The sequence below is a fragment of the Phycodurus eques genome, chromosome 16, assembly GCF_024500275.1.
Source record: "Phycodurus eques isolate BA_2022a chromosome 16, UOR_Pequ_1.1, whole genome shotgun sequence".
Lineage (NCBI taxonomy): Eukaryota > Metazoa > Chordata > Actinopteri > Syngnathiformes > Syngnathidae > Phycodurus > Phycodurus eques.
The window spans coordinates 3,638,241-3,664,687 of NC_084540.1; the positions used below are offsets into that span (position 1 = coordinate 3,638,241).

Below are 26,447 nucleotides of genomic sequence, written 5' to 3' on the forward strand. Positions count from 1 at the left end.
GTTACAGAGACAGTCGGCCCCCGCGTGAGCGCGCATGGCGTTGTTTTCCCTTTGTTGGCGTTTCGGTCGTGGTAAATGAACCGAATCAAAGCACAACACAAAACTATCTTCGAACGAGTGTCGCGTGTAATACACTCTTTTTTTAAGCACCTACGTAAAAACGAGGCCCGTACGTATGTTCGTCAGTTTCGTGTTCAAAAATCCTTTTCATGAACATAAATTGAACTGTTACATGATTTGCGGTTGAACATGGTCAAATAGTGGTCCTTTATCGAGCAAATTACGTACGAAAAGAGGGCCGATAGAAAACTGGGCACGAGAACGGGCAGCCCTGTCATGACGTCATCAGACCGCACCTCGGGGGCCTTTTACTGAATGTCTGGAGCGCGCTAAACCAACCACATTTGTAGTTCATGTATATGTTTTCATCACGAGATATTTGCTCTTTTCACTTTTTGTTGTACTGGTAATATTGTTCCCTGATGGAGGAGGTCGACGTTGACCCGACAATTACCGTAAGTGACTTCTGTCGCTGAGTTTCTCTCGCTCCTTCTTGCTCACAAGCCAGACGTCCGCCGAAGCTTTTAAACTATTCGACACGAATTGTAGTTTCTGGAGTGCAGGTTCATGTTTAGAGATGACAAGTGTCGGTTGCTGTTGGGTTTATGGTATGTATTTTTTTTTTGTAACATTTATTTTAGATTATTTTTCTTGCAGATTATTCCCACATCCAGTCATGTGAAACATTTGGGTTTTGCGTGGGGACCAGGAGATATCCTCGTGTATGAGACCCTTTACAAACCATCAGGTATGTATGTGTGTACATATTACAGTGAATATAAGAAGTATTCACACCCCTGTTCAAATGCCAGGTTTTGGTGAGGGAAATAAATGAAGATAAACCAAGATAGATCCAGTCAAAGCTATTTCCCCCATTAATGTGGCCTATACCTGGTGGTGCCATGATTGGGTAGAAAAGGAGCTTCCCTGAATTGCTCAGTCATTCACAAGCAAAGATGGGGCGAAGTTCACCTCTTTGTGAACAAGTCCGTGAGAAAATAGTCGACAGCTTAAGGACAATGTTCCTCAACGTACGATTGCAAGGAATTTAGGGATTTCATCATCTATGGTCCATAATATCATCATAAGGTTCAGAGAATCTGGAGAAACACTGCATGTAAGCGGCAAGGCCGAAAACCAACATTGAATGCCCGCGACCTTCGATCCCTCAGGCGACACTGCATCAAAAACCGACATCAATGTGTAAAGGATATCACCACAGCACCACTTCAGAAAACCAATGTCAGTAAATACAGTTCGGCGCTGACATCTGTAAGTGCAACTTGAAATTCTACTATGTAAAGCAAAAGCCATTTATCAACAACACCCAGAAACGCCGCCGGCTTCTCTGGCCCCGAGCTCATCTAAGATGGGCTGATGACAAGTGTTCTGTGGTCCGACGAGTCCACGTTTCAAATAGTTTTTGGAAATTGTGGGCATCGTGTCCTCCGGGTCAAAGAGGAAAAGAACCATCTGGACCGTTATGGATGCAAAGTTCAAAAGCCAGCATCTGTGATGGTATGGGGCTGTGTTACTGCCAATGGCGTGGGTAACTTGCACATCTGTGAAGGCACCATTCATGCTGAAAGGTACATACAGGTTTTGGAGAAACATGCTGCCATCCAAGCAACGTCTTTTTCATGGACGCCCCTGCTTATTTCAGCAAGACAATGCCAAACCACATTCTGCACGTGTTACAACAGTGTGGCTTTGTAGTAAAAAGAGTGCGGGTACGAGACTGGCCTACCTGCAGTCCAGACCTGTCTACCATTGAAAATGTGTGGCGCATTACGAACCGTAAAATACGACAACGGAGACCACGGACTGTTGAACAACTGAAGCTGTACGTCAAGCAAGAATGGAAAAGAATTCCACCTACTAAGCTTCATCAATTAGTGTCCTCAGTTCCCAAACGTTTATTGAATGTTGTTAAAGGAAAAGATGATGAAACTCGGTGGTAAACATGACCCTGTCCCAGCTTTTTTGGAAGGTGTTGCAGCCATAAAATTCTAAGTTAATGATTATTTGCTAAAAACAATAAAGTTGATCAGTATGAACATTTAATATCTTGTCTTTGTAGTGCATTCAATTAAATATAGGTTGAACATGATTTGAAAATCATTGTATTCTGTTTTTATTTATGTTTAACACAACGTCCCAACTTCATTGGAATTGGGGTTGTATGATAACCTTTTCCACCTCAGCCTAGTGCAGTGTGGCCCAACCAAGGCGCACATTTGACATGAGAAAAATCTTACGGCGCACCACCGAACAAAAATGTCACAAAAAGTTTATACACTGAAATAATGATGATCTCTTCTTAATTTGCTCACAAATGAACTTACTCACTGTGAAGTCTGGGCCCTCTAAAGGGAATGCAAAGCTGATGTGCTTCAAATTTATTATTTAAAATACATTGATTTAAATTAATTAACAAATTATTGAGTAAAATGAATTAAAAATGGTTGAATGGTAATGTAAACAAAGTAAACATCAATTTTTTTATGTATTTGTAAAATAAATTCTACTCATAACAATATTGACAAAAAATACATTATTTCATTAAATGTAAAAATACATATATAAATAAATGTAAAACTGTTTTAACAAAAAACTCAAATTTACAGAAAACAAATGATTTAATAGGTAAATAATAAAAAAAATAAAAAAAAGGTCAAAATTAAACTCTTGGGAATATAAAGGCCACACTTTGCCAAGCCCTAGTTAGCCCTGGTGTAACTCTTGCCTACTTACTTGCAAGGTCCGAAATGAACACTCGCCAGGTGCCAAATGCGAGTAAATGTTCTGTTTGGTGTGCACATCTCAGAGGGCTACCCGTCACATGGCGAGTAAATGTTTGTACCTTCATGTATTTTAGTCTTCTCCACCTTAACGCGAGCTGCCGCCGACCTGCCGGAGAGGACCGAGACGATGGAAAAACAAAAGACAACATGCGCTCATAGTGCACAAATCAAAAGTCAAAAAGTTAATTTCGGACACTGCTTGTTTGTGCCATCCATTTGCAGGAGCTTCGGGGTCAAGCAAGACATTCGTCCACGAGGTCAGGAAAGATGAGGACATCTATTCCCCCATTTTGCGCAAACTCTTCAATGAGTCGCACCACATTTTTGTTGGCCTGCAGACAATCCGAGAGGAAATCCCCAGCAACAAGAAGAAGTCCCAGTAAGGCCAACTCAAAAATGATTCGGTAAACATTTAGTCATTGTGTCACACGTTTTCTGCTTCTCCTTAGATTTGTCAGCATTAGTAAAAATTATAGATCTGTAATACGGGCCTGTATCGAGGAGCTTCAACAAGTTGCAGGTTTGCATTTTCTTACTACGATGATTGATTTGTACCACCTACTCAGTGATGATCCGTGATTTGTTTTGTTTTTTAAAAATAGTTAATACCAAAGACTCGGCGGTGTGCACCCAGTATGGCAATCAGGTGTGTACGATTTTACATTCAGCATCATTCCGAACGTGTATTTTATCGCAGGATAACGTAAGATAAATATACTGACCTTATAAAGTGTAATTACTAATGATGTTTGATCCCACTTTTTTCAGACCGATAACAGTACTCGTGTTCATTATTGAGTACTTGCTGATAACGTTACCAAATACCAATACCACTAGGACCTTTGATACATATTTCAATTAACACGACATATAATTGTGAATAAAGACCATACATTCTTTCTGATGCACATGATGATTCACCAATGTGCCAAACCACCGCAGTGTAACGCCAACTACTGATGAGGAGGAAGAGTTTTTTTCCCCTCAAGTATTCGTGGCTGGTATCGGCAGCTTCATGAGTACCCGATACCTTGAAATAAGGCCGGTATTGGCCTGATAGCGATACTTTTGTATCGGTGCTCGCCCATCCTGAGTAATTAATGTACAAACTGTCGTATTTATGTACTGACTGTGAGTCTTAAAGGTGTCTATGATGGGTACAGCATTTATTTATTCAAATGTCTTCAGGCCTGTATGTTTTGGACCCAAAGCCATTGTTTGAGGAAAATATGGAAATGTCAATTTAAAATGTGTTCTTCCATAAGTGACTATACAGTCTTTGGTTCTCACCTTGCCTTTTTGTTCTATTTTACCAGGTGTCAATCCTGTTGGCCATAGAACTCATCTGGAATCTTTGTGAAGTGCTCTTCATTGATGCTGGTCGGTGTCACTGAACACTGGTTTATATTATCGTTTCTCTGTGGCAACTAGAGGTGTCAAAATTTATCGATTAATCGTCAACTAACTGATCATCAAATTACTCTTGTTTTGATCATCGATATATAGTTCAGAGTTGTTGTTTAACTTAAAATTGTTCAAATCCTCTGAGTTCAGCCTCTCAACAGTAAATATTCTCAGATCAAAAATGAAGGCAGACTTATTTGTTTGTGTCTAATCAAAATAAGGCATTTGCCAGCATCAGCTTTCACTTTGGAAAACAACGATCAACATTTATGCTGATTTTCTGATGTTATGGATCAAACCAGCGGCACGGTGGACGACTGGTTAGCACATCTGCCTCACAGTTCTGAGGACCGGGGCTTCGAATCCCGGGCCTTGCCTGTGTGGAATCTGCATGTTCTCCACGTGCCTGCGTGGGTTTTCTCTAGGTACTCCGGTTTCCTCCGACATCCCAAAAAGATGCGTGGTAGGTTGATTGAAGACTCTAAATTGCCCGTAGGTGTGAATGTAAGTGCGAATGGTTGTTTGTTTATATTATGTGCCCTGCGATTGGCTGGCGACCAGTTCAGGGTGTATCCTGCCTCTCGCCCGAAGATAGCTGGGGTAGGCTCCAGCACGCCCGCGACCCTCGTGAGGAGAAGCGGTACAGAGAATGGACATGCGTTTTCCTATTGTTGCAACGTCGCGACCCACTTTCATAGAAGTTAAGAACAATAAAGATTTTTTGTTTTGTTTAAAAATAGCCTCTCAAACCACATGTACAGTATGTTATATTTTAAAATGCCGTGTCGAAGGAGTTTGCTGTACCGCCAATGGCATATTGCTCCCCATAACGTCCGCTAACCAAAGGCTGAGTTGCACTGTATGTGTTTACAGAGTAAACTAGTGGTGAGAGCACAAGGAAGTCACATTTCTTGTCACTTTCCCACTATGTATAAAAACTTGGCACTCCTCCGTACTGTACTGGGGGGAAAAAAAGAAAACCCGAACAGGAAATGGGAATACAGTATATGTAATACATTTTTCAGCTGAGTGTCCGTGACCCACTTAAAATGGGTCCCGACCCACTAGTTGAGAATCACTGCTCTAAACTGTGTGTGTGTCCTTAGCAGGCTCCCTGTTGCTCCACCTGCTGGACTGGGTGAGATTACATAAGGGAGAAGTCGACGAGAAAGCGGCGCACATGCTGCAAAGCGAAAGTCCCGCCGAGCACCGCGACTACTGGGACGTGGTAGGTGCATCGCGTCCGACTGTGCACACTCCGTCCGTGAATGCACGCACAGTATTGATGGTGTTTTTGCCCCACAGGTGGTGAGCTACGTGTTGCAGGGCCGTTTGGAAGAAGTCAGACAGCTGCTGGCGAAGCAGGCCACCCTCCAGCCCGCTGCCAAGAACATTTTCAAGCTAATGGACAACCTGCTTAGCAAGATGCCCTTCTATAATGTAAGATACTGTATATTAGTAGTTTAAACCACGAACTATGATCCCAAAACACTTTCACTGCAAAAACTCAAAACCTTCCCATGAATTTCTTATTTCCAGTGAAAACAAGCTTACTGTTCTTATTTTAACAGTTTTGACTTTTTTCAAAATGTTCAGCAAGACAAAGACTTGTTTTAGGATACAAGATCTTATTTTAAAGGTCAGAGGACAAAGATTTAAAAAAAAAAAAAAAATCTTAACTTTAGAACCCCTTTACAAACCACATCTGCCATTTCGGAGTGATGATATGGCAGATATACAGCATTTAAATCGATAAATATGATGCAGAATGCGCCTTCTGCCCTAAGGCAAATAAGTATTGTTCAATATATGTTCGAGCGGGATTTGTTGAAAAAAAAAAAAAAAATGCTTGTAATATTTGTAATAAAAATAAAAGAAAATAGCTTTTTTTTTGGGACAGATTTTCTGCCCAAATGAACGGAAGAAATCCATTTCGCAAGCAACCCAAAGTAGATGCACGTTATTTCCTTTTCTGGGCCGCAAAAAATGATGTGCTGGACCCAATTTGCCCATCCCCCCCCCCCCCCCCGCCCGGGCTGCAATGTACATTATGTGCCATTGAAATAAGCACCACTATTGTTTGCTCTTCCTTCAGCCGGGTGGTGCCCAAACGCCGACAGAGTTTGACGTGAAGTGGCGACACTGGCACGGCGAAGTGGACTGCTGTGTCCAGGACAACTCGTTTGCCAGCAACCCACACCTGGAAGTCATATGCAAGGTCAGACCACCCTCAGCACAGCATATTTTAGAAAGTGTAATTAATGTACACACTCCGGTATTTGTGTGTTGGACGTGTACCTTGAAGGGGCGTGGCCGAGTGAGTGAAGGTGGGAGATAGAGCAGAGATTCCAAGTATTTGGATTCGGACGTATTTTGTTCTGGGGAGTTTCCATGTGTTCCGACTAGGGGTCTTTCAGCAACGATTCGATTTGTATCATGGTTTGCGGTTGCTGATTCGATTCAAGATGGAAATTGGTTAATTTAGAACGATACGATCTGAAACGATTCAGTGGCTGGAAATCGATTCGGTAACCTTTTCGCCGAAAATGTGTCCAGTGTGACTGTGAAATAAGCCTGAAACAGCGTCACCGGTTGTATATGAAAGTTCCTGCGTTGTAAACCCTGAACTTTGTTGCTTCTAGCAAGCGTGTGACGAATGTTCTTCTGCCCTCCCTGAGCGTGCGTTAAGACACCCCAGTCGGAGTTTACAGTAAAAGTAAACACACAGCAAAAAGAATTACGCACATTGAATTTTTAAAAACAAGATACACCTCGTTTTAGGAATTGCCAGTTCATGCTATCAGTCAATAGGAAACCTTATTGACGGGCTTGCTAACATTAGCATTAGATCACGGGAGGGATTTACCTTCAAAGAACGAATATTTACACACAAACGGCATAGTAACTCATACAGACAGACAATATACAGTGCCGCGAAAAAGTATTGGCACCCTTCACAAATATTTTTGTATAGGTTCTCCGCTTTAATGTGTAAGGTCATCAAACAAATGGGAAGGGAACTTAAAGGTCAGAGGACAAAGATGTTAAAAATGTTCTTGATAACTTTAGAACCCCTTTAAACCCACATCTGCCATTTCGAAGTGATTATATAGCATATATACAGCAGTTAAATCGATAAATATGATTCGGAATGCGCCTTCTGCTTTTTGCGTCGAGCGCCTTCCGGTCTTCAGCTCGATCCAGCCCTGTGACGTAAACACGAGCCAAACAGCCTGTTCGTTCGGCGTTGTGTGCTATTGTTCCAGGGTGTTGTTTCCGTCCTTGTATGATTGAGCAATTTCACGATGGTTTATTGTGTGGCATTTGGTTGTACAAATGGTTCAGGCAGTGGCGAGAGTTTCTCTGGCGTTCCAAGTGAAAAAGGAATACGTGACCAGCGGATAGGTAAAGTCAATTGACGGGAAAAACGGTTCCGAAGCTTCTGCTGTTAAGACGTAATGGTACTTTTACTCCGTTACAATGATCCAAATGTCGCTCGCTACTTTTATTGATCAATGATTGCTTATTTCTGAACTATTTTGTGTGCGAGACTATGACTTCGAATTCCGCATTGGGCGCTGTTTGCGCCAATCCAATTTAAGTGCTCGTGACGTTTAAGTCTAGTTCACCAATCAAACGGCACCAGAAAGTCACATGACCTCAACACAACGGGTCATTGTGTCATTTAGCGGGAGTGCAGAGCGACTTGCTCACAGACAAATGATCAGATATGAACAAAAGATTTACAAATGTATGAGCTTCATCACAACAAATTAAACTCATCAAGACACCACTGTATATCCCCCTAGAGTTCTATTTCCTGTCGTTTTAGATCTTAGTGGGAGATGAAGACACTATGCTGGCACACAAAGAACTTCTGGGCACCTGGTACCACTTCCTGGTCACAAGACTGCTCTATTGCCACCCCACAGTCAAATCTACAGAGCTGCATTTCTATGCCCAGGTACGGTCACTAGTGCAGCACTGTTTGCTGTTCATGCCATTGCTTTATCAACTGTGTATCGTGTTTGTGTTCTCTTTGCAGTCATGCATGACCATGTTTGTGGACCCCAGGAGTGTGCCAGAAGCCCTGGACAGCATCTTACTAGCCGCCTTTGAGTTTGACATCCATCAGGTCATCAAGGACTGCAGGTAGTGCGGCTTCATGTTATTCACGGTGTGTTGGGAATAACTCCCTATTCACTGTAAATTGTGGCCTATCTAAGCAAAGCAAATGTATGTATATAGCACATTTCACACACAAGGTAACTCCATGTGTTTCACATCATTAAAAACATTCAAGTACAAAGAAAAAAACAGCTTATAAACATTTGAAACAAAGAGGAAACAAAAATAAAAATACAATTAAAACGACATACAGTGCAAGAAATATAATTTATAAGTGGAAATGCTCTAAAACGCATGGGAAAAAAAGAAGAGTTTTAAACCTGGACTTAAAAACATGCACACTTGGGGCTGATGTCAAAACAAAACAAAAATCCATATCACATTGTGATCATCGTGTTTTAATGAAAGCATTCTGATACAAATAATATTTTTTTCTAGCGACCCAATTTTACAATTATGTATTGTATTACAAAAGAACACATTCACTCCCATTTACGCAGTGTCCCTGAATGTACCTTGTGCACTCACGCAGCTGCAGCGTGCCTGCCTGCCTAGTTTAATTCTGAAGAGCGAAATAGGAAATGGAGCACAATCTTTTGAGGATGTCCAAACAGGTCCCTCTGCTGGTCACTTTTAATATTACAGCATATTCACTGCATATGACCGTAAACCAACATCGCATCAGACCCATTGCGACGTCCATCACAATGACGATCCTCAATATAAAATATTGTGCAGTCCTCCCTTCAATGTATTCCACAATGGATCTTGAAAAGTAGTGAACAATTTATGGTCACTAGAACAGCAATATATCTATCCCATGAGGAATTGTGCTTAATAAGCATGCACATAAAGTGCTTTGTTTGTGTTGATTTTATAAAATGCAATCCTCTTAAAACAGGCTGGTTATTTATTTGTCCAGTATTTATTATGGAAGGTCCACCAGCCGACCTTGATCTGGTACGTTGTAATTATGCAAGAGTAATGCCAAATTAACAAACATCCGTATTGTTCCAAAACGTGTTTTTATTTGAATGATGAGTGAATTGTTGTGCAGTCCACTATAAAAAAAAAAATCTTTAGGCAGTCGTAACTTGATTTATGAGTTTATTTCATTTTGTCAACTGAATTTACTCTTCTATTAAATCAAGGGGTGAAATGAAGAAAATCATTCAAACACACAAAAAGGTTAACACCGAAGCTTTGCAGGGAACGGGGAAACACTCCGTAAATGATAGGGAATGTCCAAAGTTTGGGATTGTTTCACACCTAAAGAAGAAGGTAGTTCAATCTGTCTATTGCAAAGCAGAACAGGCTTACGCAACAGCACGTCTACAATTGCTGACACAAGGTAACCTAAACACAACCTAATAATGCAGAAGCTATTTTTATCGGAGAAATCGATGGGATAAAGAGTGAAATATTAAATATTTGATAGCTGCAGCCGTAATCAAGTCAGTTTTTCCCTATTCAAATGACTTGAAATGCCATTAATATTCTCCCTTTTATTTCCTCCCAGCATTGCGCTCAACAACTGGTGGTTCGTGGCCCATCTGACAGATCTCCTCGATCACTGCCAGCTCCTCCAATCTCACAATCTACAGTAAGGGCCGTCAAAGGACTTTTTGTCGCCGACCCTATTGTAGTTATGATTTCGCTCAGAGGGCCTTGTTGTTTTTCTTTAATCGTCTCATCATATTACGTATGCACAACAAAATAATGGCTAACTAGTTTTGAAGTCTGAAGTTGGGGCGCAGGTCCGGTGCCCGTGCCCCTCTCTCCGTACACCAGTTGACTAATATGCATGTGATATGGTGTTCATTCACTAATAAGTTCTATAGACACGCTAAACGCTTGAATTGCTTTGTGCTGGGACCACTAATAGCAACACAGGTTATACTAACATATCAACTCCCAGGTTCTGACAGGTGTTTAGACACTAAAAAAAAAGAATCCTACCGCACCACTCGTCAATAGCAACGGCCCCCTCCATCCACAAATAACAACACAATTTGACTGTTGTAATGTAACTCGTGTTCAAATATCTAGACTGTCTCACTACTGTTCTGCTGTGGTTCTCGCCCCTTGTTCACTCTTGTCTGTTGCACTGCAAAACTGTTCTCGCACAAAGGCATACAGATTCATCGTTCTGCAAGGCCATGCAGCTGAACAGGACGGGTTTAAAACGGAAGTCAAGGATAATTGTTTGTTGAACTATTGTTCAAGTTACTGTAAAAAAATGGTTTGATTACAAAAAAAAAAAAAACTCCTTGCAATGTTGCAATGTTATTATTTACTAAATGACAATTTGACATTTTGGTACATTTTGAGCAAGAATCATGGAAGTTTAACGGACATGACTTGCTTTCGCGGGCCACATAAAATAATCTAGCGGGCCGGAATTGGCCCCCGGGCCTTGAGTTTGCTAGATGCGGACTAGATGGATGAGAAATGACTTTTGAGATGCCTTAGATCCTTCTTTTTGTCTTTTTAGCTTTGGCTCCAACTTGAGAGAGTTTCTTCTGTTGGAATACGCGTCTGGTCTCTTCACCCATCACAGGTATCGGCTTTATCATTATGAACTTATTCACTGTCACCCATTTTCAAAGCAGAGTTCCCCAAGAGTATGCAAATTTATGAGCACTAGTGTCCATATCAGAAGACATACATATTTTAGTTTCGTCTTACTTGACAATAATAAGTACCAAAAGGTGTTTGGATTTGACTGAGGTAATGATTGCAAGCAGATGGAGATACAATGACGAGGCGACTTAAATATACAGTAGACACTAGATGATCTTCCGGACCTTTGGTCCCAAAACCTCTCTCGATCTCGACTGGACCTTTTTCAACTTTTAGTTCAATAACCCCTGCAATTAATTGATTATCAAAATGGGTGTAGATTAATTTGATAATCCATTAGTTGTTGATTACAGCTCTACACTGACCCTACCAAAAGAAAGACGAGACTCTCTTGTTTCACCAGAAACAAAGTTTCTGTCCTTTGGTACTCAATCAGCAGTAGAACTCAGGTTGGTTTCACCCAAAAACACCAGTTTTGATCAAAAAACTGAGAAAACGAGCTTTGTGTAAAAAAAAAAAAAAACCATGGCAAGTAAAACTTGGCAAAAAGACTTTTACTCCTACGCAAGCCGGCAAAAAGTCAATTTTCCATAATATGTCCCATTTAGACACATTCTTCAACGAGCCTCGACTCTTACCAGAGTTGCATTGTTGTGTCCAGTCTGTGGCAGCTGGCCGTGGACTACTTTGACCACTGCCAAGAGTTTGGCCGTGTCTACCTGGAGCTGCAGATGGAGCGGATCCCCTTAGACACCGAGCGCAAAGCCCTCAAGGTGCTCAGGATCTGTGAGCAAAGGCAGATGTCAGAGCAAGGTCACACACACACACACACACACACACACACTTTTTTTGCCCAACTCCTTTTCCCCATTGCAAGCCGCTGTTTTTTTCAGTTCACTGTAAAAATTGTGGAACACAGGCTCCAGCTAGCGGTACGTGACAGAATCCCAGTAGTTTTTTTATTTTACTATATTTAAGCGCCGTCTGTGCATAATGTTACACTGTCTTACATTTTTAATCCAGTACAGTACATTAGTTTCGTATAATTCAGGTGTATTTAACAAGTACAATACATTTGCATGGAATCTTTTCGAACTGTTTTCAAACATCTCTTTTTTTTTTTTATTGAATTTATGTGCAATACATTTTAATCATTTTGTTTCAGTATTAGCTTCATGGTACAGTGGATTACAATAAGAGTAAATCTATTTTAATTTGATTTGACCCCAGTGAGAAGTATTTGTAAGATTATGGCCATGCGCGCTCTAAGGAACAACAGACTGGGTTCCGCTCTCTCCTGGAGCATCAGAGCCAAAGACGCTGCCTTCGCTACCTTAATTTCAGAGAGGTTTGTGTGCCCCCGAGGACTCATGGAAAAAAATGCCTGGATTGCTAGTTGTGTTCCCTACACGTGTCTACATACAACTTGTGTGTGTTTGTGTTTCAGGTTTTTACAGGATTACTGTGCCAGAGGGACCTTTTCTGATCTGGACCTCATTGACAATTTAGGTCCGGCTATGCTGCTCAGTGACAGGCTCACTTTTCTCGGTATGCACCAAGAACGTACAGAGGAATATGAAAACTTTGATAAGGAGGCCTGGAGGGTTCATTTGACCTGTTTTACAGCTCTTTGAAAAACACAAATTTGGTCCAAACTCTGAATTTAAGCGTTTGCACGTAGAGTTTACGAGAATAAAGTTGTCATGGCAAAAAAAAAAAATCCAGATTTTTATCGGAATTCATGTAGCAATCCTATTTCATGAGAATGTCAACATTTTAATATAAAACAGTTATGTAATTCACTTACTGCGGATACAGTGCATTGCGGATTTTTAAAAATGGATTAGTGCAGTTACTCACTTGCACAGCTGAAGAGACAAAGCTCTCCAGGGTGTCCTGGTTCGTCCCTTGGGCCTTCTCCCAGTTCTCATTTTTTGTCTTTTTTTTTGGTCTTTGTCTTAGGGAAGTACCGCGAGTTCCACAAATTGTACGGAGAGAAGCGCTTGAGGGAGGCGGCGAAGCTTCTCCTCTCCTTGATGACCGCAAAGATCGCCCCCAGAAGCTTCTGGGTGACTCTACTGACCGATGCTCTGCCGCTGCTCGAGTATAAAGAGGTGAGTAAGCCCAAAAAAATGTAGTTAGAGGAGTGGGGTTTGCGAAGGGACGGAACATTGGCAAAAATGTTAATTTTAATCACCCATGCTGCTGATCAAAGTCTATCGATGGTCTCAAATGAGTTTTGCTTCCGGGACCACCAAAGCTGCATTCCGCTTGGCTTGGCTCAGACCCTCTCAACTGTTTTCACTCTTTGTTATATTACAGCCATTTACTAAAATGATTTGTTATTGTTTTCCCCTTCATTAATGTACACACACCACCCCATGTGGACAGAAACAACGGAATTGTGGAAATTTTTTCAGATTTATTAAAAAAGTGAAATATCACACAGCCGTAAGTATTCAGACCCTTTGCTGTGACACTCATATATTGAGTGTCACAGGTGCTGTCCATTTCTTCTGATCATCCTTGAGATGGTTCTACACCTTCATTGGAGTCCAGCTGTGTTTGATTATACTGATTGGACTTGATGAGGAAAGCCACGCACCTGTCTATATTAGACCTTACAGCACACAGTCCATGTCAGAGCAAATGAGAATCATGAGGTCAAAGGAATGGAAGACGTTTGGGACGAGCAGAAACCTTCCTCGAGCTGGCCGTCCGGCCAAACTGAGCAATCGGGGGAGAAGAGCCTTGGTGAGAGAGGGAAAGAAGAACGCAAAGATCAGTGTGGCTGAGCTCCAGAGATGCAGTCGGGAGATGGGAGAAAGTTCTAGAAAGTCAACCATCACTGCAGTCCTCCACCAGTCTGGGCTTTATGGCAGAGTGGCCTGACGGAAGCCTCACCTCAGTGCAAGACACATGAAAGCCCGCATGAGTTAAAAAATAAATAAATAAATAAATAAAATGTAAAAAATCCAGAACGACTCCAGGATGGTGAGAAATAAGATTCTCTGGTCTGTTGAGACTAAGATCATCACCTGTCCAATACAGTCCCAACAGTGAAGCAATGCTGGTGGCAGCATTATGCTCTGGGTGTGTTTTTCAGCTACAGGGACAGGACGACTGGTTGGAATTGAAGGAAAGGTGAATGCGGCCAAGTACAGGGATATCCTGGACGAAAACCTTCTCCGGAGTGCTCAGGACTTCAGACTGGGCCCAAGGTTAAAATTCCAACAAGACGCTGACCCTAAGCACACAGCTAAAATAACAACGGTATAGCTTCAGAAAAACTCTGACTGTTCTTGAATTTCTTGAATGGCCCACCCAGAGCCCTGACTTAAACCCAATTGAGCATTTCTGGAAAGACCTGAAAATGGCTGCCCACCAACATTCACCATCCAACCTGACAGAACTGGGGAGGATCAGCAAGGAGGAATGGCAGAGGATCCCCAAATCCAGGTGTGGAAAACTTGTTGCATCATTCCCAAAAAGACTCATGGCTGTATTAGCTCAAAAGGGTGCTTCTACGAAATACTGAGTAAAGGGTCTGAATACTTATGGCTTTGTGATATTTCAGTTTTTCTTTAATAAATCAGGAAAAAATTCAACAATTCCGTTAGTTCTGTCAATATGGGATGCTGTGTGTATGTTGAGGGGTGGGGGAAACAAATATTTTAGCAAATGGCTGCAATATAACAAAGTGAAAAATTTTAGGGGGTCTGAATACTTTGCGTACACACTGTATGTTAGCTAAGACAACTAATCCATCGAGTTCCATCATGGTGTGTGTTGCCACATTTCAGGTCATCTTCACATCAGAGCAAACATACGAGCTTATCTTCTGTTTGGAGCAACTCACCTCCACGTCCTCCAACACCACCACCGCTGCTGCTTCCAGCACTGACACCCCCATGCAGGTGCGCAGTTCCTCACTTTGTCCATGCCACTTGGAGATGTTAGTTGTCTTTAATTTTAGTTGCAGTTACGTTAGTTGACTGGAAACGTTTTTGTCAAATTCAAATTCAATTCCATCAGTTTGGTACTTAAAGGTTACGCATAAACTACATTCTGTAACTTCTTTTGAAGAACTGTAGACGGTCAACCCTCAGGGAACGAGACGCGCAGTAAATAGCATTAATCAGTACATTGTAGAATTTTTTGTATACGTGTGTATATATATGTTTGTATATATGTTCCCTTCCATACATATATTAATGTATGTATGTAAGGGATTTTCAATGGGAGACAGCTCTGGACTCTTTTACGACGAAGCCACGCTGTTGTAACACGTGCAGAATGCGGTTTGGCATTGTATTGCTGAAATAAGCAGGGGCGTCCATGAAAAAGACGTTGCTTGGATGGCAGCATATATTTTTCCAAAACACATATGTACCTTTCAGCATGAATGGTGCCTTCACAGATGTAAGTTACCCATGCCATTGGCACTAACACAGCCCCATACCATCACAGATGCTGGCTTTTGAACTTTGCGTCCATAATAGTCCGGATGGTTCTTTTCCTCTTCGGCCCGGAGGACACGACGTCTACAAGTTCCAAAAACAATTTGAAATGTGGACTCGTCGAACCACAGAACACTTTGCATCAGTCCATCTTAGATGAGAAGCCGGCGGCGTTTCTGGGTGTTGTTGATAAATGGCTTTTGCTTCGCATAGTAGAGTTTCAAGTTGCACTTATGGATGTAGCGCCGAACTGTATTTACTGACATTGGTTTTCTGAAGTGTTCCTGAGCCCATGTGGTGATATCCTTTACACATTGATGACGGATCGAAGGTCACGGGCATTCAATGTTGGTTTTCGGCCTTGCTGCTTACATGCAGTGATTTCTCCAGATTCTCTGAACCTTTTGATGATATTATGGACCGTAGATGATCCACCCATCCATCCATTTTCTGAGCCGCTTCTCCTCACTAGGGTCGCGGGCGTGCTGGAGCCTATCCCAGCTGTCATCGGGCAGGAGGCGGGGTACACCCTGAACCGGTTGCCAGTCAATCGCAGGGCACACAGAAACAAACAACCATTCGCACTCACAGTCACACCTACGGGCAATTTAGAGTCTCCATTTAATGCATGTTTTTGTGATGTGGGAGGAAACCGGAGTGCCCGGCGAAAACCCACGCAGGCTCGGGGAGAACATGCAAACTCCACACAGACGGGACCGGGGATTGAACCCGGGTCCTCAGAACTGTGAGGCTGACGCTCTAACCAGTCGGCCGCCACCGTAGATGATGAAATCCCTCGCAATTGTACGTTGAGGACCATTCGCCTTCGACTATTTTCTCACGCACTTGTTCACAAAGAGGTGAACTTCGCCCCATCTTGGCTTGTGAATGACTGAGCAATTCAGGGAAGCTCCTTTTCTACCCAATCACGGCACCCACCTGTTCCAAACAGGTGTTTGACAAGCATTCCTCAACTTTCTCAGTCTTTTTTGCCACCTGTCCCAGCTTTTTTGGAACGTGTTGCCGCCTTAAAATTCTAGGTTAATGATTATTTGCTAAAAACAAAGTTTATCAGTTTGAACACAAATATCTACACTACAAATGTTTTTGTAGTGTATTCAATTAAATATAGGTTGCACATGATTTGCAAATCATTGTATTCTGTTTTTATTTGTTTAACACAACGTCCCAACTTCATTGGAATTGGGTTTGTATTTCGATCATCAATTCATCATTTAGAGCCGTTGTTTAACTTTAAGCTGTACAAATCCTTCGCTTTCAGCCTATCAGCAGTAAACATGCTCAGATTTCTGTAGTCCTTCATGAAAGCAGACATTTGCAATCTGCTTTTTCTTTGGAAAACAATGATCAACATTTTCTTATGGACCAAATCACTAACTCAATCATAATCAATTTAGGGGAAAAATTGAGTCAATTTCATCTATTATGAAAAGAAACGTTATTTGCAGCCGTTGTATGGATAGTGTGGAGTTGACATATAGTTGAACCTGAAATAGCCTCAGAAGGTTGTATCAAAGCGGCCGACTGCTTATCACATCTGCCTCACAGTTCTGAGCACTGGCCCTGCCTGCGTGGGTTTCCTCCCACATCCCAAAAACATGCGTAGTATGTTGATTTGAAGACACGAAGTTGCCCGTAGGTGTGTATTTTGAGTGCAAATGGTTGCTTATGTGTGTCCTGCGATTGAATGTGGAAGGGAACCGGAGTACCCTGAGAAAACCCACCCGGGCGCGGGGAGAACATGCTAACTTCAATGCGAAATATATTATCTGATTAATCGATGGAATAACAATTCCAAAAATATTTGATCGTGAGGAAATTGCACCCAAGGATGAACCTTATGAGTTGAATTAGTTCCATTCCAATCCAGTTGAAATACTACCACTACTATAGTGGTCCGTCTGAGATTGAACCCACAGTGATGCTTGCCAATCTCCAATTTAGTTGACTTTCCAAACAATATTATGGAATTAGATTTTTTGGGGAATACAGTGGTACTTCAACTTAGTTGGTTAAAGAAAGCCTATTTGGACATGTATTCTTTTTCATTTGTGTGTGTTTGCTGTTCAAGGATGAAGACCTGGAGGCCAAAGTAGAGCTCCTGAGATTCGCCCTGGCCAGGAACCTGGCCATGGCCATCATCAACGAGGGCACAGTCGAAGTGTGAACACTCAGCATACGCAGCAACAACAACGCTGTTTTGTACCGTTTGTATACATTTCCAACTAAAATTCTGTTTGATAACGAACCGACGCTTCGTCAATGACTCATCAGCTACCACTCACGTTTATTTCATGCGGCAAACAAACTGAATGTACAAATGTAAAACTCTACATGTAACGTATTCACAAATGACAATACAGTAATTTGATATGTACACTTAACACATGCTTCTGTACATCTTATACAAATGAGGCTTATCAGAGGAGTCACCATGACGCTAATCCACTGCGGAACATTTTAAATGTCCATATACTTTATTTCACATTGTTGAGGTTCAGTGTTAACCGACAATAAAACACACTCAAGTACAGTGAACCTCCTGCGAGTCGCAGAAAATCCGCAGGTGACCCCCCCCCCCCCCCCTCAAAATGATTTATAATTGCTGATACATGCCACAAGATGGCAGCAAAGTACAACTTTGGTTGAAATGAAGCTTACTTGTCAACTCCCTTCAACATACAGTATATAAAAAGATGCTTCCCCCCCGTCACTGACGAGATATCAGACTAGCGATTCCAGAAGAATGAGAGGGGGACTTTTTTTTTTTATATAACTTACTTCAAAGTCAGAAATTTACATACATTACATTAGTATTTGGTACCATTGCCTTTAAACTATGACTTGGGCCAAACGTTTAGATATCCATTCACAAGCTGCTTACAATTGTTGGCAGAAATTTTGACCCATTCCTCTTGACAGAACTGGAACAGAGCCAAGTTTGTAGACCGCCTTGCTTGCACATTCCTTTTTAGGTCTGCACATTAATTTTCGATCGGATTGAGATCAGGACTTTGTGCTGGCCAGTACAAAACATTGACTTTGGCAGTATGCTTCGGGTTATTGTCCGAAGACCCGATTGTGCTCTGGCTTTTAACTTCCTGGCTGACATCTTGAGATGTTGCTTCAGTATTTCTACAATGTTCTTTCCGTATGATGCCACCTATTTTGTGAAGTGCACCAGTCCCTACTGCAAAATAACCCGACAACATGCTGCTGCCACATCCACATTTCAAATTTGCGATGGTGTTCTCGGGATTGCAGGCTTCTGACCTTTTTCCTTCAAACGTAATGACGCTCATTATGGCAAAAGAGTAAAATTTTCATTTCATCAGACCACAGGACATGCCTCCAAAAATAGCTCCTTTAGGGATCTGTAAATTGCACCCAAGAATGAAGCAAACTTGTGCAAGTCCATAAATCTCTTCCTGATAGCTTGTTGATTTATTTTATTTTGTTCTTACTTTCCCATGATGTGAAAAAGTACGGTAGTAGTTTTCGTTGGGCCTTCAAATACATCCACAGGAGTTTCTCTTAACACAAATGTCAATAAACATTCAGAGCTTTGAAAGACATGAGATCATCTGGGCTTTCCAAAATTGTTTAAAGACAGTAATATGTTTGTAAACTTCTGACTTTGAAGAAAATAATTGTCGAAAAAAAAAAGCCCCATTCTGGCATTTAGCAAATAGAAATCATCCATTTTCAACATCGCTTATCCTGGTTAGGGCCGCACTTTAAAACCAAGATTCAAATGGAATAAAATCTGTGGGACACTCAATTCATTGGCCGTTATAAATTATAGTACTTAAGTGTCATCGCAAACAATATATTTGTTTTAACCGAAAGTGTTTGCTAAAACGTAGAGTGACATTTTGTGTCAACAGTGAATAAAATGCTAAAATACTGAAAATCAGTCACATTTAACGGATTCATTTTCTCGTGTCAAATCTGAAATGTACGCATTTTCCCATTGTGCTGTAATTCAGTCAGGATTATAGTCATTAACGGGAAAAAAAAAAAGACTGATGTGTTGTTGTCGTCGGTGACGTGCTTTTGACTTTTCACCCACTATTTGTAAGTCATACTGTAATTGGGTGGTCCTGTCTCATGCAAATGAGCCACTGCTGCTCGTTTACTGGTTTACTGAAACGGTGCCAAATTAGCCATTTGGTTGTTGTTTAATGACTTTCCAACTGCTCTAGCGACTCCATTAACAAATAAATATTAATCTAGCAAGTTTAATTCACAGAAAGAAAAAAAAAAAAAAAAAAAAGAATAAATGAGCATAATAATTTTCACATTGTTTTGCGTATGACAAGAAAGGAGCCCAGTGGAGGGCAATCGCACTCAACATTGGTGACATGGTGTCTATTAAAATTAGGGTCCGACCGATGAATTGAATTTGAATGAATTGAAATTGGCCAGCCGATTTAATTGCTCGATATATTAGCCCTTTACAAATGAGCTGATTTTTTTTTTTGTAAAAAATTTAAACGCATTTCAACAAAAATTACATTCAAACAACCCCCCCCCCCCCCAAAAAAAAAGGCAGTTGTAAAGTTAAACAAATACGAAAGGACTGAGTATTGTAAAACAGTCCAATGTTCTACTTGTAATTCATATACTTTCTTTACCCGAGGTAACATTTTCCATTGAAATGAATGAAGGAATTTATCCGTTCCAGTCCCAAAATGAAGTTATACTTACTTTTTTTTAATTATTATTATTGGCGTGTATGGTTAAAAATACCTAAATTTGCAATATGGAAATAAGTGAAAAGCCACTGTTTTATAGAAAACACGAAATAAACATGATAGTTGCTGATTAACCTTGGCTTAGGAGGGGGTTAGGTGAGGAGGACCACAGCTCCTCAATCAAGAAGATTCTTCTTCCATAATAACATGGGGAAAATTCTCATTAAGGTGTTTTTTGTTTTTTTTCCCCGCCTGTTTCTTTTCTAATTCATTGGTTGATTTTGGACAACACAGCGATTCAGGGAAAGTTGTCTTTTTCTGTTCAGGAAAAAAAAAAAAAAAAAATCAAAGTGGGACATCACATTGTCATTCAAAAGATGAATTGCTCTGTTGGCCAAGTTTCTGCACATTTCTTAATTAAAGAGACGCTACAATTTAATAATTAACATACATACTGTAAATACTTTTTTGGGGATGAAAATAAAATGATTTTCGGACTTCTTTTCCCCTGTCAATCACAAATACTATTAGATTTCTGATTGGATGATCGAAGGTGCGCAGGCATAACTTCTGACAAAAGCGTTACAGACTTCTGCAGAGGCGTGGAGCAGACAACTAGTTTTCAGCTTACAGCAATGTTGTATGCACGGCGTCAATGATCGAGTAGAAGCACAACATAGATCCCTCCGTTCGCAGACCGAAAATAATGCGTAACTGGAGGTAATTTGTCTTCGAAACCTTTGGACGTAACCTAAATTGTACATAAACCGGGTCGTTCGTAAGCTGAGGTTCCACTGCATTTATTGCTGTAAGCATTAAGGGACTAAAGTTATTTTATTCATTGTATACATATATATATATTTTTTTGATTAATTCGCCGATTAATCAGTTATCGGAATTTTTCTCTTCAAAATAGCGCAACTGGCCTAAATAAAAAAATTCAAATCGTTGGGCTCTGATTTACATGCTGAAGAAGCATGGGCGTATCGCAATGTTGGAAAACGTTTGACCCGAGGTATGTGCATCCAAGACGCAAACATTGCATAATGTATAATATAATCTACATGAGGGAAAAAAAACTAAAAAAGCGACAACTCAACTTTAAATACTCATGTTGTGGCACTTTTAATTTAAGGTGCACTGTATTTACTTAAAAGCAAATTTTCCGAAATATGTCCCCTTTAAATATGACTGTCTTCATCAGTGTTAGCTACCTGGAGGGGGGGGGGGGGGGGACAAAAACCAAAAACCAGCTGTATATAAATAAAACCTGTATCACTAAACCAAAAAAATGTTGGGTTGTTACAATTGTATTAATGCAATGATAATAGGTCTTCACGGAGACTAGAGTGTGTGTGCGCACAAGCATCTGTGTAAGTGTGTTGGTTAAAGGTGTCCCCATGCCTCTGGCGGGGGGAACTGGTCCACCTCCCCCACTTCGTTGCACAGCACATCCCCCAACGTGAAGGCGAGCTTGTAGCGCAGGCGCACCTTCTCCTGAAAACACGCAAACGCTTACTTCCTGTGAGTCCGCCCCGTCTGCGGCGGGGAGTATCGTGACGTTTGCGCGCGTGAGTGTGACTCGCCTTTGCTGGATTGGCCAGCAGCATGATCTGCGTGATGGAGGCCGGGGGCAAGATGGGGTTAAACCCGGCGAGTTCTGTTCCCGATGGGGGCTGCAGCTTAACCTTCATTGACTGCAACAGGAAGTCATCATTAAACAAGCGTGGCTGTAAAACACATTATCTTAAAAAAAAAAAAAAAAAAAGCGAAAACTAAGATTATTTCAATAACTGATTCATTTGTCTTTTTGTTATTCGTTGTTTTTTTTACATTTTCATCCCTTAAACAATGGGACATTATTTCAAGCTGACAGGGCGGAAAATGTACAGACAAATGACTGGTTTGGTCCGTAACGTGTCAGAAAATGGGCAAAAATGTTGATTATGCTTTTAGAGTAAAAGCAGATGTTTGCAAAGATAAATCAGTCTGCTGAGAATATTTACTGTTAAGAGGCTGAAATGTTATCTCTAAACAATTATCAAAATGGTTGTTGATTAATGTGATTACCGATTAGTTTTCAATGAATCGATTAATTGTTGCTCCTCGACTAAAAGGAAACGATGACGTTACCTTTGGTACGGCGGCTTGCAGTACCACCCCGTGAACAGGGAGTGGCGCTGTGTTAAGCATGGACACTACCATAACCAACACGTCGGGTCTGCCGGGGGGGGAGTCGGAAGCAAAGTTGAGCAGAACCCGAACACCGTCCTTGTCGTAGGCGGTGACCGGCGACACTTTACCTACAATAGGAAGGAGGCGTTAACCAATCAAACGCCTGCAGACATGACAACCAGCTAAATTAAGGTTGCAGAATTCTGGGAATTTTCAAAAGGTGGAAACGTTCCTTGGAAATTAATGTGAATGAAGCAGGAATTTACCAAATTGAAGTCGAGCTCTTCATGGGGAACTGAAATATAATTGGGAACATTTATTTGAGCAGAATCTTTTTCTCTTACTGGGTCTGGTGGCCTCCAGGGGAACGTGAACGTTGCTTAGGGATATCTGCGCAGCTCTGGCCGGGCTTCCCCGGAGGGCAGGGTGGGCCGGGGAGAGGGAGCGGAACAGCGGGCTGCCCGGGACGGAAGTCAGATTTTGGGCCTTGGCGTGGGTCAGGGCAGGCGAGCCGGGCAGGACGCCCTGGAGGAGGGAGGCTGGGGAGAGGGCGCTTGGCATGGCCGCAGGGGGAGGAACCACTGCGGGCACCCCAAAACTGCTTCCCGTTGTCATGTGACTGGAAAAGTGGAAATTCCGTTTTTATTGACCGTTGACCAACAATTAATTGATGAGTCGACAACTAATTAATTATCAAATTAATCGACAGCTATTTTCATAAGAGTTTATAGAGATCTTGTTCAAATACCGTTGCATAACTACAAGCTTGTATTTGATTCTATTTCATCTTTTAAATGTTAATGGTATTTAATTCAGTGATTCTTTCGAGTACCACTTAGCGAGGCCACGTACGCCGACCGGTACTCGTACCACACTGAAAAGAATTACTAGTCGAAACGATGAATCCAGTATCGAAATAGTTGTCGATTAATAGATGAATTGTGACACCTCGAAAGGGAGAAAAAGTTCAATTCCACAAGAATATAGTTGAAACATTCTCAGAGTAAGTCGAAGCGATACAAAAATAAAGTAAAATAAAATTTAAAAAAAAAAACAAACACAGTAAAGCAGTACTTATTAGTATGCTACCTCTTATGATCCGGGAAGCCCATCATAGCCAAGTCTTGAAGGTTCCGGAGGGAGGCGACGGCCGGTTCTGCTGGGGCCAAGAGTGAACCGGGACACTCGGAACTCCCAAACAAGTCCGTACTCGATGCAGGGGCCTGCTGATATGGAAAGTTGTTTGTGCGTTTAACCATACCTAGCTTAAGGTCTACGTACTATACTCGCTCACTCTTTGTCCTCCCGAGTAAGACAATTCAGTGCACTAGTGTCACAACTGTGTCATACTCGTAACGTTTTCCCCCCCTTTACTGGTGCCACATTCGGCCTACAACTATGCAATTAAACCTGAATAAACTACCGTGCTGCTTAAGTAACACTACTGAACTAGTTTGCATGTGGCACACGCTACTAGCTCCCTGGACCTTACGAGTCGCACCCAAATGCCAAATAGTAATTTCTTGCTCAACTAGTATACCACAAATGTCCTAATGGTGTGCAGAAATGTCATTCTACTAGTGCGCTGAATTGTCTTACTCGGGAGGACAGAGAGCTACCACTTTGGCACTAGTAGGACAATTACATGCTACGATTAGTGAGTCAAAACTGTATGCTACTAGTGCTACTATCCATCCATTTTCTACACCGCTTATCCTCACAAGGGTCGCGGGTATGCTGGATCCTATCCCAGCTGACTGCGGGCGAGAGGCGGGGTACACCCGGAACTGGTTGCCAGCCAATCGCGGGGCAGATATACACAAACAATCATTCACACTCACATTCACGCCTAAAGTGGGGCTTTCCAGATACAAGATATCGTACCTGTAAGGAACTCCACTGATTGGATGCTTCGTCCGGCTTTGACTTGGATTGGTCGCTCAGCAACGCAGGGAGGTCATCATTTAGTCCTTGTAGGGGGCACAACATTCATTTTGACTTTTGTACTTTTTGACTTAAGCGGTTGGACGAATACCTAAGGACAGCAGCTCATGATCGAGAAGCGAGAGCGCGTCGGAGGCCTCGTCGGGCGGGGGGCGACCGGGGCTGGCGAGGTGCTTGGGAGGCGGCGCCAGGGCGGGGGGACACGAGTCCGCCAAAATGTCCGACAGGTCGCCGGAGAGCGGGACGGAGGCCGCCGGGGGGTCCGCGTCGGCCAGGTCGATCAGCGTGTCCGTCGTCTCGGGCGAGTCTGCGGGACCAACGCGCCGCGATGGTGATGCTCCGTGCAGAATGATCTTTTGTGTGGATGTCGATTTTTTGTTTTTTGCACGTGTGTAGTTTGTATGTGCGCATTTTGTGTTTGTGATTTGTTTCAGTTTTGTGTTCGTGTGTGCGCATGGTTTGTGTGTTGTATGTTTATGTGTGCGCGTTTTGCAAGTGTTTGTTTTGTTTGTGTGTGTCGTGTGTTTTGCCTGTGTGTGCTTAGTGCGTGTTTTTCATGGTCTGTTTTTTGTGAGTGTGTTTGTGCGTGTAGTGTATTTATGTTTATATTTGTACAGTTGTGTGTTTTGTTTGTTCTGTGTGTAGTTTGTCGGAGTGTTTTGGGTGTGTGTTTTTTTACGAGTATTTATTTGTGTGTGTGTTTCGTATTTGTGCGTGTGAGTGGTTTGTGTTTTTCTTGGGTGCGTTTGTCTGGTTTGAGGATTGTGTTTGTTTTACGTTTGTATACGAGTTTTTGTGTTGGCTTTGTGTGTGTGTGTTTTGTCGAGGTGTTTCGTGTTTGTATGTGATTGTTTTGTATGGTGTGTGCGCTGAATGATCTGACCTCTGCGTGCGTGCCCACGAGCTTCCTGGCTGTCTCCGTTGATGGGCAAACCCTCCACTATCGTCTTGTACGAGTTGATGACTCTGGAGAGGTCGTCGCTGGCCTGCAGGATGTCACCTGAGCACAATAATCCATAAACCCATCATTAAGGTACATTGTGTGTGATTGATAATTGCTTAATCATGTGGACGAAACTGAGGCACAATGGAGTGCAATACTTGGCACCACTGAGTCAGTCTCAACTAGTTTTTGCATCTCCCCCCCGCCCCCCTAAAAAAAAGGTCTACTAACCTAAACTGGCGTCGTTGTCCTCAGCCTCAGTGGCCATTTTGAAAGCGGCCCGCCTCAGCTTATCACAGCGCTCGTAGAGTTCCTGAGGCAGCGATGAACAACTTTGATAAGTGACATTTCAACGGAACGGTGACATTTTGTTCAGACACTGACCTTAATAATCTCCTTGTCGGACTCCGAGGAGGCGTTTTTATCGTAGTGGGAGAGCATCTCGGACAAGAGCTTGACGTTGATATTCACCTCCTCCAGCGTGTTGTTGCGCTTTGACGCCTTCTGCACCCGCACCTCGTCCTGGCGAAGGAAAGGAGATGCTCACAACCTTGCATTATAACACACGACGAGTGTTTTACAACCTTTATCCAACCAAGGCAGTCATTTGACAACATTAGAAAAACCTCACGGCACACTGCCCCAAAAGAGAGAGAGGGGGGGGGGGGGCGTTTAAAAAAAGAAGTAAAAAGCGACATTCGGAAGGGTCTCACCTCTTTGACCATGTTTTTGATTAACCTGTTGGCCTCCTGGAGGTCTTCGGGGTTTTTGCTGCGGAGAAGCTCAGCAAGGAGCTATAACACATGCACACGCAAACATAAATGCACACCACACACAATTCACGTCTAAAGGTGAAGGTAAAGGGTGACTTAATGAAATGTGTGTGTGTGTGCATGTGTATTGTGTAAGTAATAATGTTTACTTATTGAATTTAACTAAGGCCTGGTACACAAATAAGGACTTTTCAAATCTTAAGAGTATTTATCTGTGACAAACGCCACACACAAAGAAAAAAATCTGAATTACAATCATCCATCCATCCAATAATATAACAACATCAAAAACGTCCTCACCTTCCCCATGTCCTCGTTGTCGAACACGGGGTGTTTGGGCCGTGTGGGCGGAGAGGGAATCAAAGTCCGGTCCAGCGGTAACTCTGGATCCCGCGTCACCAGCCCTGTGGGAAGACTGTTGTAATAAATAAAAGAGACGAGCGGGAAAGGCCTGA

General features: G+C 42.1%; 2 protein-coding genes across 6 annotated transcripts in view; one reads left to right on the plus strand and one right to left on the minus strand.

Moving 5' to 3' along the window:
* On the plus strand, nt 1–18,208 carry nup85 (nucleoporin 85). Of its 2 annotated transcripts, none has more exons than XM_061701583.1 (19): nt 1–515; nt 718–808; nt 3,087–3,243; nt 3,314–3,384; nt 3,467–3,510; nt 4,181–4,244; nt 5,375–5,496; nt 5,574–5,708; nt 6,364–6,486; nt 8,101–8,232; nt 8,314–8,420; nt 9,916–9,999; nt 10,891–10,956; nt 11,641–11,792; nt 12,210–12,327; nt 12,427–12,527; nt 12,942–13,093; nt 14,783–14,896; nt 17,532–18,208. In XM_061701583.1, exons 1-19 carry the CDS (start codon nt 483–485, stop codon nt 17,625–17,627), a joined length of 1,962 nt encoding a protein of 653 aa, XP_061557567.1. In that variant the 5' UTR covers nt 1–482; the 3' UTR covers nt 17,628–18,208. The 2 variants fall into 2 exon arrangements, with proteins under 2 accessions (XP_061557567.1, XP_061557568.1); XM_061701584.1 differs by having other exon boundaries at nt 5,378–5,496; nt 17,532–18,207.
* Nucleotides 18,069–26,447, minus strand: part of gga3b (golgi associated, gamma adaptin ear containing, ARF binding protein 3b) — a 12,297-nt gene continuing 3,918 nt past the window's right edge. The window contains exons 6-17 of one of the 4 annotated variants that reach the window (XM_061701582.1): nt 26,293–26,396; nt 25,933–26,013; nt 25,604–25,741; nt 25,451–25,532; nt 25,160–25,276; nt 24,368–24,583; nt 24,217–24,302; nt 23,422–23,558; nt 22,677–22,951; nt 22,291–22,460; nt 21,744–21,854; nt 21,460–21,654 (exon numbers count right to left, since the gene is read on the minus strand). In XM_061701582.1, coding sequence (XP_061557566.1) covers nt 21,544–21,654; nt 21,744–21,854; nt 22,291–22,460; nt 22,677–22,951; nt 23,422–23,558; nt 24,217–24,302; nt 24,368–24,583; nt 25,160–25,276; nt 25,451–25,532; nt 25,604–25,741; nt 25,933–26,013; nt 26,293–26,396 — 1,628 coding nt within the window. In that variant the 3' untranslated portion in view covers nt 21,460–21,543. Of the gene's footprint in view, nt 21,855–22,290; nt 22,461–22,676; nt 22,952–23,421; nt 23,559–24,216; nt 24,303–24,367; nt 24,584–25,159; nt 25,277–25,450; nt 25,533–25,603; nt 25,742–25,932; nt 26,014–26,292; nt 26,397–26,447 lie in introns of all 4 variants that reach the window. The other 3 variants (XM_061701580.1, XM_061701581.1, XM_061701578.1) reach the window with 3 other exon arrangements.